This window comes from Euprymna scolopes, chromosome 37 (assembly GCF_053919585.1).
Source record: "Euprymna scolopes isolate OS-2025 chromosome 37, ASM5391958v1, whole genome shotgun sequence".
NCBI classification, from domain to species: Eukaryota; Metazoa; Mollusca; class Cephalopoda; order Sepiida; family Sepiolidae; genus Euprymna; species Euprymna scolopes.
This window is the reverse complement of record NC_136518.1, coordinates 54,194,151-54,216,161: the sequence shown is the minus strand read 5'-3', so window position 1 is coordinate 54,216,161 and position 22,011 is coordinate 54,194,151. Positions and strand designations below refer to the sequence as shown.

At 30.7% G+C, this 22,011-nt stretch overlaps 1 protein-coding gene across 1 annotated transcript in view; it reads left to right on the top strand.

The window, feature by feature from the left end:
* The window catches only part of LOC145261199 (neprilysin-1-like), a 1,350,287-nt gene that overhangs the window by 839,879 nt on the left and 488,397 nt on the right, over positions 1 to 22,011 (top strand). Inside the window, exon 3 of the mRNA XM_080119525.1 lies at positions 21,334 to 21,375. Coding sequence (XP_079975651.1) covers positions 21,334 to 21,375 — 42 coding nt within the window. The remainder of the gene's footprint in view (positions 1 to 21,333; positions 21,376 to 22,011) is intronic.

Genomic DNA, 22,011 nt, shown 5'->3' with positions numbered 1-22,011 from the left:
TGAGATTTGAGAAAAACTTTTTTGATTTGTTTTCGGCCAGAAATTTGGCTGTTAAGAGGTCAATTTTTAACGATTTAACCTTTGAGAACTCTACCAAACTCCTCCGACAATTTTGGGTTTAAACACTTGAAATTTTAAATATAAGTTCCTTGGACATGGATCTAACTTAATAACTCGATTTGAGCCCAAAACAATAATATATAAAGGGTCATAATAGGGGTCAAATAAAAAAAAAATTGACCGCTTCTTTTTTTTTTTAAGCTCAACGTATACCTCCAAACACCCGGGCAACGCTGAACTTAAATACTAATATATATATATATATATATATATATATATATATATATATTCTTATAGTTTTTATTTGCAGAAAGTTTAGATAAGTTATCGGTACCGTCGATTTCAAACCTGCTGATAGGGAACTGTTTAGGTTCCATATCAAGCTCTCTTCAGGAGCATATATATATATATATATATATATATATATGTATATATATATATATATATATATATATATATAATGGTTCTTTGAGGGGTACAAAATTTATATAATGTAATCATGAAAGGAAAACGAAAATTCACGATTAAAACGTTTAAAATAAAGTTAACGGGGTGAAGAGAATAAAAAAAGGGAAGAAGAAAATGTGTGTCAGCTGACTAGTTTCGCCATCGCTCTATCAAAGCTGTATCGAGGGATTTGAGAGAAAAAATACACGAATGGGAATCGAAAATATGTACAAATAAAAATAACGTTGCGTTACGTTATGTATGGAAAAAAAAATTGGAGAAAGCTATTAAGATGCAACAACGTTATATTACTTGAAGATCCTAGAGACTAATCACGCTCAAACCCAAGAGGCATTCATTCTGCTTACAGAGTGAAGGCCTTCTTAACCGAACGTGAACCGTCTCCAAGATCTTTAAATGAAATAATGAGTGAGCACGACTCAGGATTGAAAAAGAATCCGTGGTAAATTTCGCTGCACAAGGCGGGTTTTTTATAAGGTGGTCAGTAATTGAGGACCCGTTTGTATTGGCAATTAAGTCTGTTGTTTAAGATGTCCCATTTCTGATTTTGGTACGTATTGTTGGATTCTTTCATCCAATCTTAATGTTGTTCGCCCCACATAGTTGGCACTGCAACTACATTCAAAATTGTAAATTACATTATTATCATTATTATTATTATTATTATTATTATTATTATTATTATTATTATGGCGGAGTAGAACATCTTTTCGAGAGGATGGCATTAACGTTCTCGTAGAGAACACAACACGTACATTTGAAGCAAAATAACAATTTTGCATTGTTTGCAAACTTCTCACTTACTGTCCCCAGCCAAGGTAAACGGGGACATTTATTAACCGTTTGAATTTTAGTTACAGAGGACTCTGCTATTTTCCTTTGTATAACTGACCTAATCACATCCAAAGGGTACCCGTTTTTGGAGAGAGTATCAGTAATTATTTTTAATTCCTCATCCAATTTTGATTTTGAGCAGATCATCGTGCCCTTATGATCTTTTCCTTTGAGGTTTAGTGCATTTATAGTATTTTTTATTGGTTAAAGGTTGGTGCAGGATGGTTAGGGGCGAATTATTTTTATCTTTAATTTCAAATTTCTTATTTTATAGTTTATTTACATATATGTGTGTGTGTGACCGCTATATATATATATATATATATATATATATATATATATATATATATATATATATATATATATATAATCATTTTACTTCTTACTTATATATACAATTATTTTTTATTTTATTTGCTATAGTTATAGGTTTCTAGTTATTTCTTATCCGACACATATCATCATCTTAAAGCTGAATAATTATTTTTTTAGGATTTTAAGTATGAGAGAAAAACGTTTGTTTGTTTATTTTATTTGACGGTAAGTATTTTAGAAACCCGGTGTAATATCATATCTAAATGTCATACCCTATCTAAATGTTTTGCCGTGTGTAAACGTCAAACCATATCTAAATGTTATACAGTATTTAAATGCTATATCGTATCTACATATCATATCATATCTAAATGTCATGTCGTATCGTACGCCGTATCAGATCGGCTCACTAGTTTCTTAAAAGTGAAATGAACAGATAGACAGACAGACTGACTAAAAGAAATATGAGCTAAGATTTATGGAAAATCATTTACTTACACTCTAAGCACTCAGCATCAACTACCGATCAGTGTACGATTGTTTCTGAGACGATGCAATATTTTTTTTTTATTTCGATGAAGTCTTATCAAAACCAGGATTATATACCATGCAACAGCTAGGTTATAACATAGCTTATATGGTACCAGTAGCTTAATATCTGACCAATGTATATATATGTACTAGCTGGACGCCCACCATTGCCTGGTCAGGCATTACGCTTTAACATAGTATTTTGATTCATGCAGATTGCGTATGTATTATTATAAAATGAATTCTCTGTTGACTAGCGGACTAATTTGCAAAACATAATAATGATAATGTGCGTATTTACAATATCACGTCAGCTGATATTTGAGCTTGGCGGTCTTTAAAATAGTCTTTCTTCTCTTATAGAAAAAAAAAGAAACATTTCACAGGGAAATATTTCATGTTATACCGACCTAGGTTACACCGGTGTAACGTAAAATATTCCCCTTATAATTTATTTTTATCTTTGCGAGAAGAAAGACTATTTTTAAGATCGGATTTTTTTTTTTCGATTTTCTATAGCTATCAGATGAATTTCTGTACAAAGCATATCTAAGAACACTTCCAGAAATATGAATTGCCTTTGTGTGAAATTTGTAAAATATAGGCTCAGTCGTTTTGAAGTCTGTGAGGAAGGAACTCACATATACATACTAACAAAAAGTGACTTTACAGCTTTTGAGATTTGAAAAAAAAAATCACTCGACCGCCGGTCGAGTGTGAGAAAAAATTTACTCGCCCCAAAATATTTTTACTCGTTCGACTTTATGTCTTTGTTTCAGTCAATAATAGTAAATAATTTTACAACAATTCACTTATATTTTTCTTCTTTATTCTTAATAAAAATATCAACAAACTATTCTTCCGATACCCAAATTATGTCGTAAAATTTCATACAAAAATTAAAATATCTAGCCTAAACCGTGGGTGTTGGAAAAAAGTGTTACGAAATCTCCAGGTATTCACGACTGTGGACTGAAATCTCTTGGTACGAGATTTCCGTGGCCCGAAATCTCCGATATTAAAAAAAAATACCATTTAGCTGAAATGAACTAGATTTCTTAGAAAATCGGCATGGTTTAATATCTTTTTAATATCTAAACGGTCAATTGTTCTCTGTAATTTATGGGGAAAAAACTTTGATATAGAACAGAAATTGGTCTCTTTTGTTTCTATTAAAACAAAGAATTCACCTCGGCACAACATTCTAAAATTTGGAATATTATTTTTAAAATTGGGTATCGGTGACTTTTTGAAAGTTGCGCAAAAAGAGTATGCAAATATATGAATTTATATAATTGAGAAAAATATGATTACTTACTTGTATAATTTAATTTTCGGTGCGTGCTTGACGGAACGATGCGTTTTTTCCTCTTTCAAATGTTCGTCTTTACTTTTGTAAGCATGAAGTGTATGTAGTTGTAGAGTCGAAGAAATTTTTTTCTAAATGAATTTCAAAATCAGAGAGCTAAATGAAGGCGACAATTTGACTACACGCCGAATGTGTAAATTTGACCTTTTGTTGTCCTTTAGGGTCACCACTCTTTTTTCAATACGATATTCTTACGGTCTCACAGTTAGAGATGAGAGAATTCACAAATGATGAGACATAGGTCATTCTAACTTACCGCATATTTGAAGGTCGTAAAATAAATGAGTTTTTCCACGTTTCTTTATTTAAAGAAATTTTATCGAATGGCGGGCGAGTGATTTACGACTTTTAGTCGCCCTAAGAAATTTTCAATCGACTGTGGTGACCGGTCGTGTAAAGTCTCAAAGGCTATATATATATATATATATATATATATATATATATATATATATATATATATATATATATATATATATATAAGCAAATGGTAAAATTATTTATGGAAAATCATTTATTTAGGCATCAAGAATTTAACTGACAACCAATCAGTGTACGATCGTTTCTGAGATTACACAAAATTGTTTTACTTGAACAAATTTATAGTTTAATCATATCTATCTATATATATATGTGTGTGTGTGAATGACCGATGTATATATATATATATATATATATATATATATATACATACTACTATAGATGTATATATACTACTTTTATTTGGTGACCGATATATATATACTATATATATATATATATATATATATATATATATATATATACTACTTTTATTTGGTGTCCTATCTGATGATATCAAATAGCACACCAAATAAAAGATTTCAGTATATGAGTAACAGAGATTATATCAGAAGTTTATACAGTAAATCGAGATTATAGGTTACAAAAAGGTAAATTTAATTTAATTAGATGATTGTGTATAGGGGTAATGTCAGGCATCCCATTACTATAAATGTTATTATATACATGGCTCTTTCCACTTTGTTGTGAACCTATCCGTGCTCTATCGATATCTTCGTGGCAGATGCTCGATTGAGCCTCACTATGTAGAATTGTCCCTTACTCTCTATTCATTCGTAAAACTAAACGAAAATTCCATCAGCAAAACTTTTTTCACATAACTGCTCATCTATGGAACACAATACCGCAGAGCTGCTTGACAACTGGCTATAACTTGGTCGCTTTCAAGTCCTGCGTAAACAAGTTTTTCTTGAGCCGTCTTCTTGCATAATTTTCCTCTCTCTGTATCTTTCTCTATCTCTCTCTTTCTTTCTTTTTCTTTTGTCTGTCTTTTATTCTTTCTCTTTATATCTCTTTCTTTACGTCCCTCTCTCTCCCCCTTCTCTCTCTCTCTCTCTCTCTCTCTCTCTCTCTCTCTCTCTCTCTGTGCTTAAAACTAAATAAAACTTACATGGGCAAATTTTTTTTTCATGGAACTGCTCATCTGTGGAACACTATACCATGGAGCCTCTTTCCAGCTGACTATAACATGATCATTTTTAAGACCAACACAATAAGTTCTCCTTGAGCCATCCTCCTTAATAATTAATTCTTACTCAATTTCGACCATCACCAATCTCATCTGACACTTATTAACCTTTTTCCTTTAGTGACTTCTCGGCCTTGATACACGGTGGCTCTATAGTAAAAAAAAAAAAAAAAAAAAAAAAAAAAAAAAAAAAAACAGCAACATCCATACGCAAAAAAATTATAATTTAAATCTTTTTCCCGCCTGTTTAGATAACAGTGTTTTGTTTTCTATCCCATTTATGTAAAAGTTACTATAGAATTCCTTAGAAAAGACAAACATAACCGTTTCATCTTCAAGCACAAACCATTGTCTCCCAGCAGAAATACGTTAATTCAAGCTTCGTTGCGAAAGATGGAAAAAGACATTAGCTGTTTTGCTAACAAGCGCAGAGACATTTTAATTTTGTAATTTCCAATTATAGATAAGCGAAAGTATGTTGGATCCATTGTTCACAAGAATCGTACAAAACTAACGGTTGACATAATTAATTCCCTTTCAAGGTAAGCTTTTTAGAAATAACGTTTACTGACGTTCTGATGCTTTCCAGGTAGAGACTAGCTGTGAAGACGACGAACCTGCCTTTGCTTAAGAATAGAATAGTGCGCTTACTTCAGTCTCGAGAGATAATGGATACTCTCTGCATGACTGCCTACACAGAAAGTTTATTGTGGAGCAAGAGTTGCGTAATTTCCAACTCTTGTTCCACAATAAACTTTCTGTGTAGGTACTTCTCCTGGTCTCCATCAATTGCCTTTTTTGATACCTTATTGCAATACAGCTTCTGATTACAATAGCTTATTTCCAACTACCTTCGTGTGAAATTTGCAAAAGAAAGGCTCAGTCGTTTTGAAAACTATGAGGAAGGAACTCACACACACACACAGTGACTTTATATATATATATGGCAAATAAGCTACACAGAATATTCCGCGTTTAATTCTCGTGAGAATTCGTCAGGCTTATGCAAAGAGTTGTGGTAACCTTATGTTTTTATATACGGACATGCTATTGAGTTTTTAGTTAGCCAATCAGCTTTCTAGTTTTCACAGCGCCCATCATAATGAGCTAATGGACGGACACTTTCAGGATAATGGTACAGTTGACGTTAGGTGTTCGCTCCTTCCTTTGTATGTGCTTTTCGTGGGGAGAGTAGATATCTAAGTAAGCTGACCTATTTAAAACCTAGGTGTAGTTATATATATATATATATATATATATATATATATATATATATATATATATATATATATATATATATATAAAATGATTTATGGAAAATCATTTATTTAGGCACCAAGAATTTTCAACCAATCAGTGTACGATCATTCCTGAGAACTCTCTTCCCGTTGAGTGTTTTTTTCTACCACAAGAGAAAAACAAAATACAAACGGAGTCTCACAAATAAGAATCCTATTACCAATTGCTCGCTAGTTTAGCATGTTAAATGGCATCGTCCTAGCAAGTGTAAAATTCCTCTTTGTCAGACATCGCCTTGGCTTCTCGTTGTTTGGATGACCACGCCCCTTGTTCAAGACAAAGAAGGTTCATTCTATATATCGAATTTCGCCGCGGTCTGCTTAAGTGACAGAGTACTCCCCCCTCGCATGCAAGAGACTCGGGTTTCGAACCCCGTGTTCGGATGTGTTCATTGATGAGCCCAAATTAGAGTGAAATTCGAGTCTCAGACTTTCGGTTTCTTGGCTGTCATGGTTCATGTTGGCTCTGACGTTGTTTGACTATGGAAATAATTATATCATCTCAAACTCTCTGAAAATTATATATATATATATATATATATATATATATATATATATATATATATATATATGCAACTTGTCTGTATGTGCGAGTCGTTATTTATAGACTCCGAAACGGCTGAACACATTTTCTTTAAAATTTACAGCACTTTAGTGCATAAGTCTTGGTGTGATCTTTTGTCACAGAATACCTTCGATAATTACCGATAATCGATAATCGAAACGGTTATTTTAATTTATCCATGATCGATAAAGCCATTGTTTCATATCGTCACTTAGCAACAATGAAAGAACAACAAACCGTGAAAATTTTACTGTGGGTAAGTTGATAATGTGTTTTGTTTTATGCATGACGTGATCTGTAGGTTCAAACTCCGCACGTAAATTTCTTAATTTTAGTTTTTTTAATTAACTGCAAAGAATTTTATAAGATTTACAAATCTAAGTTTATTTTTGTATTGTTTTTGGTTTAAATCCCGCACGTAAATTTCTTAATGTTTTTTCCCCCGTTAACATATATTTTGGACTAAGTTACTGCATGGAGGGATGTGAAGCGTCCTTCGAGCGATTTCACGGATTTTGACGATACTAAAAATATAGGAGTGTAAAATATTCGTTGATCATCATTCGATCTCGGGCAAGGTCGGGTCTCCCTACTAGTATATATATATATATATATATATATATATATATGTGTGTGTGTGTGTGTGTGTGTGTGTGTGTGTGTGTGTGTGAAAAGTAATCTGTGTGTAGATTATATAACAGAGTTAATTTATTTTTCCTCAAAATAATTAAATTATATAACGGTTAAAAAGCTAAATAGAAAAATATAACTATTAAAAAGCTAAACAGAAAACTATTACTATTAAAAAGCAAAATAGAAAAATATAACTATTAAACAGCTAAATAGAAAAATATAACTATTAAAAAGCTAAACAGAAAACTATTACTATTAAAAAGCAAAATAGAAAAATATAACTATTAAAAAGCTAAATAGAAAAATATAACTATTAAAAAGCTAAATAGAAAACTATAACTATTAAAAAGCAAAACAGAAAACTATAACTATTAAAAAGCAAAATAGAAAAATATAACTATTAAAAAGCTAAATAGAAAAATATAACTATTAAAAAGCTAAATAGAAAAATATAACTATTAAAAAGCAAAACAGAAAACTATAACTATTAAAAAGCAAAATAGAAAAATATAACTATTAAAAAGCTAAATAGAAAAATATAACTATTAAAAAGCTAAACAGAAAACTATAACTATTAAAAAGCAAAACAGAAAACTATAACTATTAAAAAGCTAAATAGAAAAATATAACTATTAAAAAGCTAAATAGAAAAATATAACTATTAAAAAGCTAAATAGAAAACTATAACTATTAAAAAGCTAAATAGAAAAATATAACTATTAAAAAGCTAAATAGAAAACTATAACTATTAAAAAGCTAAATAGAAAAAATATAACTATTAAAAAGCTAAATAGAAAAATATAACTATTAAAAAGCTAAATAGAAAACTATAACTATTAAAAAGCTAAATAGAAAAAATATAACTATTAAAAAGCTAAATAGAAAAATATAACTATTAAAAAGCTAAATAGAAAACTATAACTATTAAAAAGCTAAATAGAAAAAATATAACTATTAAAAAGCTAAATAGAAAACTATAACTATTAAAAAGCTAAATAGAAAACTATAACTATTAAAAAGCTAAATAGAAAATATAACTATTAAAAAGCTAAATAGAAAACTATAACTATTAAAAAGCTAAATAGAAAAATATAACTATTAAAAAGCTAAATAGAAAACTATAACTATTAAAAAGCTAAATAGAAAAATATAACTATTAAAAAGCTAAATAGAAAACTATAACTATTAAAAAGCTAAATAGAAAAATATAACTATTAAAAAGCTAAATAGAAAAATATAACTATTAAAAAGCTAAATAGAAAAATATAACTATTAAAAAGCTAAATAGAAAAATATAACTATTAAAAAGCTAAATAGAAAAATATAACTATTAAAAAGCTAAATAGAAAAAATATAACTATTAAAAAGCTAAATAGAAAACTATAACTATTAAAAAGCTAAATAGAAAAATATAACTATTAAAAAGCTAAATAGAAAAATATAACTATTAAAAAGCTAAATAGAAAACTATAACTATTAAAAAGCTAAATAGAAAACTATAACTATTAAAAAGCTTAATAGAAAAATATAACTATTAAAAAGCTAAATAGAAAACTATAACTATTAAAAAGCTAAATAGAAAAATATAACTATTAAAAAGCTAAATAGAAAACTATAACTATTAAAAAGCTAAATAGAAAAATATAACTATTAAAAAGCTAAATAGAAAAATATAACTATTAAAAAGCTAAATAGAAAAATATAACTATTAAAAAGCTAAATAGAAAACTATAACTATTAAAAAGCTTAATAGAAAAATATAACTATTAAAAAGCTAAATAGAAAACTATAACTATTAAAAAGCTAAATAGAAAACTATAACTATTAAAAAGCTAAATAGAAAACTATAACTATTAAAAAGCTAAATAGAAAAATATAACTATTAAAAAGCTAAATAGAAAAATATAACTATTAAAAAGCTAAATAGAAAACTATAACTATTAAAAAGCTAAATAGAAAACTATAACTATTAAAAAGCTTAATAGAAAAATATAACTATTAAAAAGCTAAATAGAAAACTATAACTATTAAAAAGCTAAATAGAAAACTATAACTATTAAAAAGCTAAATAGAAAACTATAACTATTAAAAAGCTAAATAGAAAAATATAACTATTAAAAAGCTAAATAGAAAAATATAACTATTAAAAAGCTAAATAGAAAACTATAACTATTAAAAACCTAAATAGAAAAAATATAACTATTAAAAAGCTAAATAGAAAACTATAACTATTAAAAAGCTAAATAGAAAAATATAACTATTAAAAAGCTAAATAGAAAACTATAACTATTAAAAAGCTAAATAGAAAACTATAACTATTAAAAAGCTAAATAGAAAAATATAACTATTAAAAAGCTAAATAGAAAAATATAACTATTAAAAAGCTAAATAGAAAAATATTACTATTAAAAAGCTAAATAGAAAAAATATAACTATTAAAAAGCTAAATAGAAAACTATAACTATTAAAAAGCTAAATAGAAAAATATAACTATTAAAAAGCTAAATAGAAAAATATAACTATTAAAAGCTAAATAGAAAACTATAACTATTAAAAAGCTAAATAGAAAAATATAACTATTAAAAAGCTAAATAGAAAAATATAACTATTAAAAAGCTAAATAGAAAACTATAACTATTAAAAAGCTAAATAGAAAACTATAACTATTAAAAAGCTAAATAGAAAACTATAACTATTAAAAAGCTAAATAGAAAAATATAACTATTAAAAAGCTAAATAGAAAACTATAACTATTAAAAAGCTAAATAGAAAAATATAACTATTAAAAAGCTTAATAGAAAAATATAACTATTAAAAAGCTAAATAGAAAACTATAACTATTAAAAAGCTAAATAGAAAAATATAACTATTAAAAAGCTAAATAGAAAAATATAACTATTAAAAAGCTAAATAGAAAAATATAACTATTAAAAAGCTAAATAGAAAACTATAACTATTAAAAAGCTAAATAGAAAAATATAACTATTAAAAAGCTAAATAGAAAACTATAACTATTAAAAAGCTAAATAGAAAACTATAACTATTAAAAAGCTAAATAGAAAAAATATAACTATTAAAAAGCTAAATAGAAAAATATAACTATTAAAAAGCTAAATAGATTAGTTTTCATTGAATCAAAGTGTCATTCTGCCAGTATTGAAGAGATATACTTAAATATATGCAGAAATGTGAGGTTGGTTGGTTTGGTTGCTTGCTTGCTTGTTTTTGTATTACGGCATATCAACCCTTTTCAGATTATTGAATGCCGAATCCAATGATTTTGAAGAACAATTTTTTACTGGAATATATTTGTTGTTTTCAAGTCGGTTTCTATTTAGCCCATAGTTGTGACCCTAGCAAGTACTACCACTCCGGGTCAGAGTGGACCTGGGAGCAATGGAAATTAAAGGGTGGCTCCACACTCCCAAAAACCCGCAGGCTGGGGCCTCACCATCGGATATAGTTTAAGGTCATATCCAGGACCAAGACATGTGAGAGATGTACTCACTTTTGTGATACACTGTGTATATATTATCTGAACTATATATATATGTGCATGTGTGTGTGTGTGTGTGTGTGTGTGTGTGTGTGTGTGTGTGTGTGTGTGTGTGGACGCACTAAATGTGAAGTATATATAAAAGAACTGGCTTGAGTTTCGTATGAATAGTTTTATGCAACGCTGTAAATGCTGGATGTTATAAACAATACAACCAAAAAAATTGTCATTTTGTTGATTAACTTTAATGTCAAGAAAACAGGATGTTTGTGCATCGCTTTTCAACTTGCAAGAAGAATGTGCGCTTCTCCACATTTCTTTATTTTTCTTTTTATTTAATTTTGTTCCGTTTTCCCCCTCTGAATTGAATTAACCTTAAGATAAAGAAGCGGCCTGACAAGTTTGACGATGATTCCGACATCTTCGAAAAGCATTTATCTTTATGAGTGGAAATAAACAATTTATGAACATAATTCAAACTATTTTTTGTTCCTATCTTCTTGTTATGTAAGCCAAAGATAATTTCATTCGGCCATTTTGATTTTCCTTCGTAAAACTGTGGGTAGATTAGCTAGGTGAACGTGCGTGCGGATGTATAGGGCGGGTATGTGGGGGTGTAATTATGGTATAGTTGAATGAGAAAAACGTACATTTCCGGAACATGTGCGTCTTTTAGTGAGGATGACATTTTCATCTCCGTCTTTTCCTGGATTCGCAAAACCTGTTCATAATGAGATGGCTTAGTAATTACGACGTGGGTGCAGGTATATGTTCCATTTCAGCCTATGTTATTTCGGATATTGACCTGGCCTGTAAAGCAGATGTTAAACAGAGGATGATTATTATTATTATTATTATTATTATTATTATTATTTTTATTATTGTTGTTGTTGTTGTTGTTGTTGTATATTTATATATTACGGGCTAAACATTTGTATAAGCAATATGGCTTGAAGCGGTCTCTAGTTACTCTTAACTAGCTGACCGAAACATGCTCATTAGTGCGTAGCGAAATATTAATGCTTATGTAAAACATATAAAAATATGTATTGCCCTACTTCGGTATTGAACACCTTTGTATCAATCTCGTAAAAACTTCATCATTTGTTTTACCTCTGAAAAATATTAACTTGGAATTGTACATATACATATATATATATATATATATATATATATATATATATATATATATATATACTAGCAGTTCCGCCCGGCTTTGCTCGGACCCTATATATTAACTACCATAGAGAAAGGTTGGTAAAGACCGCAGGCGTCAATTTTTTTTTTATACTTTGACCCCAATTTTAACACCTAACGTTTATTGTTTTAGGCTCAAATAAAATTAAAATGTTAGACCCATATCCAAGTAACCTAGATCCAAAATTTCAATCGAGGACGATTAATGTATACGTTTGACTTCAGATTAAACTACAAAGGTGTTCGATCATTTTGCCTGACCGTATTCATAGTATGGAAGCTTTTAAATCTTGAAACTATATTTTAAAGAATTTATACAAATTCATTTTTAGTCCTTCGTTAGAAAATTATTTTGTAAGTAAGTCATGTAATCTCCTACAATCGCTGGACAAACCTGCTTTTTTCGAACTAACAATATTCCTACGTTTTCAGCGATCATCAATTATTTACTATGAAACACTGTTTCGAAATTTATACATACTTTTTTTATTTGCTTTTACGTAAACATTTCGGTATGATATTATATACTTTTTATTTGTTTTTGAATAAACATTTAGCTGACTGAAACATACTCATGACTGTGTAGCGACACCGAAATGTTTATGCAAAGACAAGTAAAACGTATATCTTGCTCTACTCTGTATTGGGCACTTTTATATAAGCCTTGTTATAGTTGATGCTCTGTAATAACGTTCACAGGGAACATGAGTTGGAATAGATATATTGAGGGTATTACCAGGGGCGCCGAGGGTGGTGGGCTCTCGCTACTGTGCTAGAAAACTACTTACACCTGAAAGTATCCTGCATATGTAAGGCCATCATTCGCCCATGTATGAAGTATTGCTGTCACATTTGGGCTGGTGCATCTGCTGCTAGTCTCTCACTCCTGAACAGGGTCAAAAGAGAGTCGCTGATAGGTCCTGAACTGCCGTCTTAGCTTCAACCTCTGTCCCATTGATGAAATGTTGCATCCCTCTCCCTGTACAATAGTGAATGCTTCGACGAACTACAAGCACTTGTGCCCCCTCGAAAATACCCCCGACAAACTCGACAAGCAGCAAAATCTCACCCCTACACAGTAGAGATCCCTAGATGTAAGAAAGCCTTATATTCCAGTAGTTTCTTCCCCCGAACTTCTAGACTTTGGAACTCCCTTCCGGGGTTCGGTTTTCCCAACTGTACTGACCTACAGAAGTTCAAGTGTAATGTGAACAAACATCTTGCTGCTCAACTTCTTACATAGTGTCCCTGCAACTTACATCCTTGAAAGTAGCCCCCTACATCAAAGTGGCAACGGTACCTTGTTTGGGGTGAAAATGGAATTTTAAAAAAGTCTTAACTTGGAATAATAATAATTATTATAAATTAAATATGCATATATGTATATATAAATTTAGGTATACACACACATAGACACACACATATACACACACACACATATATAATATGTATATATATACATATATATATATATATAGAGAGAGAGAGAGAGAGAGAGAGAGAAAGAGATTATTTCATGTATCTACATAAACATTTATGCATATTTTTTAGTGCTTACTTCAATAGTGCTCACTACGTAAGTAGAGCTAGTAAGTTTTGAAAATATATATATGGCAATTAAGCTATATAGAATTCGCCGTGTTCAATCATCGTGAGAATTCGACCCGCAGAATTGTGTTTGGCTTAATTTCCATATATATTTCCAAAACTTACTATATATATATATATATATATATATATATATATATATATATATATATATATATACTAGACTACCCGTGACCCGTTGGGTCAGTATGTCATATTAGCTATGGAATTAATGTACGAGCGTGACACTTGTGACCTAAAGAAAATAGGTGCTTTTTGACATAACAGAAACATTTCAATAAAAGTATATTAAAATGAAAAAAAAGAATATAGATAGATTTCTTTGAGTCGTTCTGTTTATTAAAATTGATTATTTTTGAAAAAAAAAATTACAGTTACTGAATTATAAGTGGTTGGCCATGCTTATAGGTAAATGTGCACTGAACAGATACCATAATACTTATTATAGTTAAATTCCAATTTTGATATATCTGCTTTTCTTTTCTTTTTCTTTTTTTACATCGTTCATTTCTGTATTACGTTTAAGTTATTTTAAACCCCATTCTTCCCATGTTAAATAATAATTTCGAAATAATAACGTAAATATTTTAGTGCGCAGGTCATGCGCGCATGCTCAACCGGATGTCGTAAACCGGAAAGTGGGTTACATACATCATTACAAGGTCATTTGAGTTGTATAATCACATAGATTTATATATACATAATGTATATGTATATTATGTATATATATAATATATATTAATATATATATGTATAATGTATATATAAATATATATATATAATGTATATATATATAATACACATATATAATGTACATATATATATAATGTACATATATATAATGTACATATATATAAGGTATATATAAATATATATATAATGCATATATGAATATATATAGTGTATGTATATATAATGTACATATATATAATGCACTGGCATAGGTGCCCGGCGTTGTCCGGGTATTTGGAGGTGTATGTTGAGCAAAAAAAAAAAAGAGGTCAATTATTTTTAACTTTGACCCCTATTATGACCCCATTAGAATTTATTATTTTGGACTTAAATCAAGTTATTAAGTTAGATCTATGTCCAAGGAATCTATATCTAAAATTTTAAGCGTATAGACCCAAAATTGTCGGAGGAGTTTGGTAGAGTTCTCAAAGGTCAAATCGTTGAACTTTGACTCCATAGTCGCCAAATTTCTGGCCAAAAGCCGATCACATCGATTTTACCAAATCTCAGTACCCTGTATATCAAATTTCCAGTCTTTAGACAAAAAATTGACAGAGTTATTGCGTAGGGAAATGTGCACAGGAACTTTATATATATATATATATATATATATATATATATATATATATATATACATATATATCTATATATGTATATATATATATATATATATATATATATATATATATATATATATATATATATATATATATAAACTGTATGTAGAAAGAGATATGAGCTGTTCAAGAATAAAAATGCACTTTGAATGACAAGGAAAGATATTTATATAAAGTGACCAAATATCACATTCACCTCCTTGACCTCAAAGTTTTGTTGACCTTTCTGACATGGCAGATATTTTGACCAATCGATTCTCCTGTTCTATTATCTGTCCTTTTAAGGGCTTGGCCTTTGGTCAATCCTGTCGAATCAAAGAAGTTATCTCTGAATATCTTCTGTTCATTTCAACCTGTGCGGTTTCTTCTTTTGTTTGCTCCGATGATCTCAAAACATTATTGGAATTGGTTTGTTTGTCGTTTAACCATAATATAAAAAACAAACTGATGTCCTAAGATTGCAAAGTCCATTGACAAAAACCAAACATAAATCTGCAACAAAAAAAATACAAAATACAAAGATATTTTTGTAAAGTACAATATAATATTATCTTATATGTACAGGGCAATTGTTCGTGTGTATGTTTGTATGATGCTTAAAAGTAAAAAATGATTAAACAAATACCAGCCAAGTTGGTGTTTCCTTGATCGGTTTTGCCCTGGATGTATAATATATAAAATTTAGACAAAAAAATGTATTCATTCTCTAAGTGTTAAGGGGTTGGGGCAGTTTTCGTCATGAAGAGGCGGTTTTTCAGAGTCGTTATATACTTACTTAAAGAGAAATAATGAGTCATTTCTAAAGGCATCTTTTATATATAAAGGAAAGTTGTTTGTGTATATGTGCATCTAGAGAGGAATAGGCTGGGCGAAGGAGAAGAAGTGATTTGGGAGAGGAAAAGAATAAGATAGAAAGACTGATAAAGGCAGGTTGAGAGATAGAAATTTGATAGAAATATGTTACACTTGCCCCAATTATCAAGGCCCATGAGCCATTCGAGGAATAGGCCCCACACACACACACATATATATATATATATATATATATATATATATATATATATATCATTATAAAACTCAAATGACCTTGTAACGGGTGTTATAACCCAACATCTGGTTTACGACTTCCGACAATAAAACATATTTTTTTACTGTATACGTTTTAGCGTCCCAATTGTTTGTTTGTTTGTATTTTTTCGCGTTAAAATCATCCAAATAAACAATTGTTAATACTTTCTGCATTTTTTTACATCGGTTATTTCCGTATTACGTTTAAGTTATTTTAACGCAATTTTCTTACAAATAAATCTACTTTAACACATTGAAAACCATAAGAGCATTTTACAACGGCGATTTACCCACCGCATTCATTGTTTTTCATTTATTTTCCATTTTTTAATACACATTTCTTTAAAAAATTCATACATTTTCTTCTACACTACCAACATAAATAAATAACCCCGAAATTATGTTTTTTTTAATTTGCGTTACAAATAGATAATCAATGCGACAATAAAACGTATTGTTTTATTGTGTACGTTTTCACCGTCCCAATTGTTTTTTTTTTATTTTCGCTTTTAAATTAAAAGATATATCAAAATTTAAATTTAACTATAAGTATTATGGTATCTGTTCAGTGCATATTTATCTATAAGTATGGCAAACCACTTATAATTCAATGGCTGTAAGTTTGTTTTTTTGGGGTTTTTTTTTTCAAAAATAAACAACTATAAACAGTACGACTAATAAAAATCTGCCTATATTCTTTTTACATTTTAATATACTTTCATAGAAATGTTTCTGTTATGTCAAAAAAACTATTTTCTTTGAGTCACAAGTGTCACGCTCATACATTAATTCCATAGCTAATATAGCATACTGACCCAACGGGTCACGGGCTAGCCGCTCGATGTTGCCCGGTGGCAAAAAACGCGTAAACATTATGTTTTAATTAATGCAGATTCCATATTTATTATAACGTAATATACTATTCCTTTTAAAATGAAAACAAAAGGAAAGAAACTAAGACATGTGCATGCGAGTATTATGTTTTTTCCTATATAGTTCAGTACTTGTAAGTAAAAAGAAATACTCGAGCGGAGATTAAAACCTCAAGAGAGTGAGTCAAGTATGGTAACTAGTAGGCCAGCTTGATACGATCTTTAAAAAGTGTTTTCAAACCTACTTATTCTTAATATAAGGAAGTTATCATTTGAACGATTCACACATGTGCATTCGTGAAACAGTTGACAAAAATAAATGTCTGATGATATCCACGTACCACTTTTTTGCAATTTTGACCCCCTTAGCAGCCCCTTTTCCGGATGAAAACCGATTAAAAAGTTTTCCACGTGTCTGAATACTCTACATACCAAATTTCAAATTTTTAGAAAAAATTTTGTTGAGTATATAGGTTGAAAAGTATTTCACTTTTATAAATATATAGATATATACTAGCGGGTGGCGCCCGGCTTTGCTCGAGTGTAAAATACGCTTAAATATGATATTTTCATTTGTTCAGATTTTGTATATATTATTTTAGCGTCGTGATTTCAAAAATAAAAAAAAGATATTTAGGTGCCATCAGCTAGAATCGAAAGCGAAACTATAGGATTCAAAGCTGGTGACGTTACATTATACCAATGTAACACGTATCTAAACTGATTAAAAATTAAAAATAAACTAAGATGAATGTACAAAATGTTTAACGATTCTGTCATTATGACCCTATTTTTGACCCCCTTAAAAAAAAAAATTTAACTGGCTAAAGACCCAGAAAAGAACAGTCTGTAAAAATTCAATCATTTGATGGCTCTAGCGCTGCTCTGCGACTTTTAGTTTCGGAGAAGATAGAGTTTGAATATATATGGAGACAGACAGACAGACCGACATATAGCCGTTTATATATTAGATAATATACATAACACTAGCTTACAAAAATACTAGTTTTAACAATAAGTATAAAAGTCATCAAGTATAGTATTATACATAGGCACACACACGCGCGTGCGTAATGGTGAATGCGTATATATACATTAATACACACATAGAATATGCCACATATGAGAAAGAGCTGCTATAAACCGCTTATCCTGCCTTGACAGAGTACAAAATAGACAAAATATAATAGTGGGGGTGCCCTTTTCTCTTCCCTGCAACCTCTATCCCACAGAAGAGACGTTGCGAGCCTGGATTGGTTTTATCGCTATTTCCATGGCAAGTGCTCGTCTGAGCTCCAATCTTTGGTCCCCCTCGCCAATCTTTCACGAAAAAACCCCGTCTAGCGAAACCACTGTCAATAATTTTCCCCACTCTTTATCTGTGCCAAAATCAAAATGCCATGAACAAAGTTTCTTTCTTAGAAGTGTACGCCAGTGGAATTCTCTTCCGTTTGCCTGTTTCCCATCTGACTACAACTTGGATGTCTTAAAGTCCAACATAAACAAATTCCTGATGAACCGCCCCCTTAAGTAAGACACTTTATCAAATCTCCATTACTAACGATTACTACGATATTATCCCATTGATTACTGCACACGCAATAACCCCTTATCCCCAAGTGGCCTCCGGGCCTTGATAAGTGGTGACTACCATGTAAGAAAAAAATACTTATATATTAGCTCAAAAGAAATTTGTGTCTAAAGGTTCCTGGCCTGATATTCAATTATTTATTTGTGTTTGAGTATTAAATTTTTTTCAGTTTCGCGTTCTCAATCTTGTGTCATAACTTTTACTCGTGCTTTTCCTTGTACGTGCTTTTGTGTGATCTTTCTAGACCGGTAGATGGCCGTCCTAAAATCAAAGCTCCTTATATATTTTTTTTCAAATGAACTAAGTCGAGACAAAGCTGATTAGATGCAGAGTAAATTTATTTAATTGATCTTCGTCCCAAATCATTGGCTAATAGAGAGAGAGAATGAGATGGAGGGAGAAAGAGCTAATGTTTAATCATATATTGTCAGCTTATATCATTATATGTCCAAACGTTTTGCATGCTTATCTGTACTGCCTCCTCTCCCACACTCTATCTTTGAACCATGTGACGTAATCTCCGTCTAATACAACTGAGCACCTCGAGATAATCAAGTCGATTGTAGTCGTTTTCTATTTTCTGTTATTTGTAATTAATTTAATTACATGAAGTTGAGTGACACATGTCTTAATTGCTAGCTAGCGTGGTCATCCTTTCTGGCTGAGTACTATTTGATTCAAACAACATGTTTTTATAAAAATTGAAGGTTTTTTCACTCATATGATCGTCCAGTGATTGAAGGGTAAAAAGGGAAGGAAGTAGAAAGAGTTACTTATGTTTTAAGCGCATCACTTAAGTATATTAGCGTTTTTTACACTTACATGTTCATAGTCCAGGCATATTATTTAAGCTGTCATCTCTTTTTCTTCTACTTGGAAGTCACCACTTATCAAGGCTCGAACGCCAATCGAGGATAGGGGTCAATTAATGTAAGGTGGTGACGTAGTAATCGTTAATTGTGTAAATTAAGTAGAATTTGATTATTTATGAGGCCAGCTCAACAAGAACTTGTTTTCATTGGATTTGAAGGTCACTAAGTTGTATTCAACCGGGAAGCAGGTCAGTGGAACAGCGTTTCATAGGCGGGCAGTTCTGGGAAAAAAAACTTTGTTCATGGAAGATGTGTTTAGGTTTAGGCACAGATAGAGAGTGGAGGAAATTGTTGATAGTGGTTGTAGCTAGTCGAGTGTTTTTGTGGAAGTTTGGCAAGGGAGAACCATAGATTGGAGTTCAGTCGAACGCTTGTCATGAAAATAACACGAGAGCAGGGCTCTTCTCTGAGAAAAGGGGTTGCAGAATAATCCTATCCTTCTCGAACTTATTTCAGTTTACCTAACTCAGCAAGGTTTATTATTTGACCCTGTTGTGTGACCTTTGTCTAAATCGTTTTTGTTTTCTAAAATAAAATATATATGCGAGGTGCGTTCAATAAGTATCCAGACTTCTTTGTACAGACATTTAAAATTGCCTTGGACACTTGAAAATTCAGTATGTTATTAGTATACATACTATGAGATGATTGACTAAGTTTTATGATTTCAGGATCAAATGAACAGCTACAGCAGGAATTGGAATTTCAGAGGTAAAGTGTGATTGTCACAAGCAGAAGCTGGTGAATTTCAAAAATGCAATCTGGACGTGAGGACACTTTAGAAGAATGAAATGCAGTAAAATTCTGATTTAAACTGGGAAAAATGCCGCAGAAAAGTATGGAATGCTTCAGACTGCTTTGGGGCCATTTTATATGAATCGAGCATCAGTTTTTGAGTGGCATAAGAGATCCAAGGAAAGTAGGGTGTCTGTGAGGGATGATGAGAACTGTGAGAGGAATAAAAAAGCTAAAACATCAGAGTTGCTTAACCAAATAAAGAATTTCATGGATAAGGACCGCCGTGTGTCTATAGAGACATTAAGTGTACAGTTTGATTCCAGTGTGGAAACTCTACACACAATTAATCGGGAGGAACTGAAGATGCGGAAGATTTGCGTGAATGTACCAATCCACAACTATATCCTTATCACAGACTATTTGACCAAGATGCACATTAAGATGGTTCCTCATCCTCTCTATAGTCCGGACCTTGCATCCTTTGACCTTTGGTTATTCCCTAAGCTCAACGAAAACCTTATGAGATAATTGAGAAGATGAAAGCTCTGACGAGGGTCATTCGACACGCTCGCGCAAAAGGACTTCCATGGAGCCTTCTGGAAGTTGTTGGAACAGTACATCAAGTGCATTGCAGTCGGAGGAGATTCCTTCGGGGGGGGTACTAGAGTTTCATGTGTGTGCCCATACGAAAAAGGTCTGGAAACGTATTGAAGACACCTCATATATGTCAGCAATAAGAATTTTATAGGTGATATTTTTAGAGAGTAACTTTGTACTTTTTAAACAGCTATCTTTGCACTAGTAATTCATTTGCTAGAAATATTTTTAATTTTTTGAGTTAATCGCAAGATTTGATTTATTTTTTTTAATATTATTTAAGTTAACATAAGATTATTGATTAAAATAAACATAATTCCACACAAAGACAATTACATGTTAAATTTCATTTTCTGTCGTTTCAGGTTCTAGCAAGATATGTCTGAGTGAAGATTGTGTCAAGGGAGGTAAGTCGGTTATTTTATTTGTACGCTTTGTTGATTCTTGCTTTTTATGAACTCTAACTAAGAAACACAACAAGGATTAAGCTCTCGATTAATGGTGTTGTTTGTTAATTCCCAGGGGTTTTCAACGTTGCTGTTTTATCTTTATATAAGTTCGCATAACATTAATGTTCCTCCTTTAAATATCATCTATCATCACAACTGGCATAAAAATTAATCACCAATGTCTGCTCAACAATATTCAAGTGATCTCCCCTGAATTATACTCCTGAACAAGATATGCATTTTTCTATTTTAGGAATACAAAACAAAAAAGATCGTTCCACACATGTGCGATATTCTAAACCGGGGAGGTATTTATTTGCTTCCCCACTAAGCAAATTAGGCACAAGGCCGTTTTTAATGTGGAGAGATTAGGGAAAGGGGGACCAGCTCCCCGGGGAGAAGAGGAGTTGGATAGTGACAATTTGTATAAAGGGTTTCCCCTACATTGACAAATAATTGATTGCTACAAGAGCAATGGTCTTATATGTGGGGTTCACCCGACATATGGTCTTTGATTATAGCATCTGCCGGAACAGATGGTATTTATTTGCTCCCCCATCGAGCAAATTAGGCACAAGGCCGATTTTTAATGTG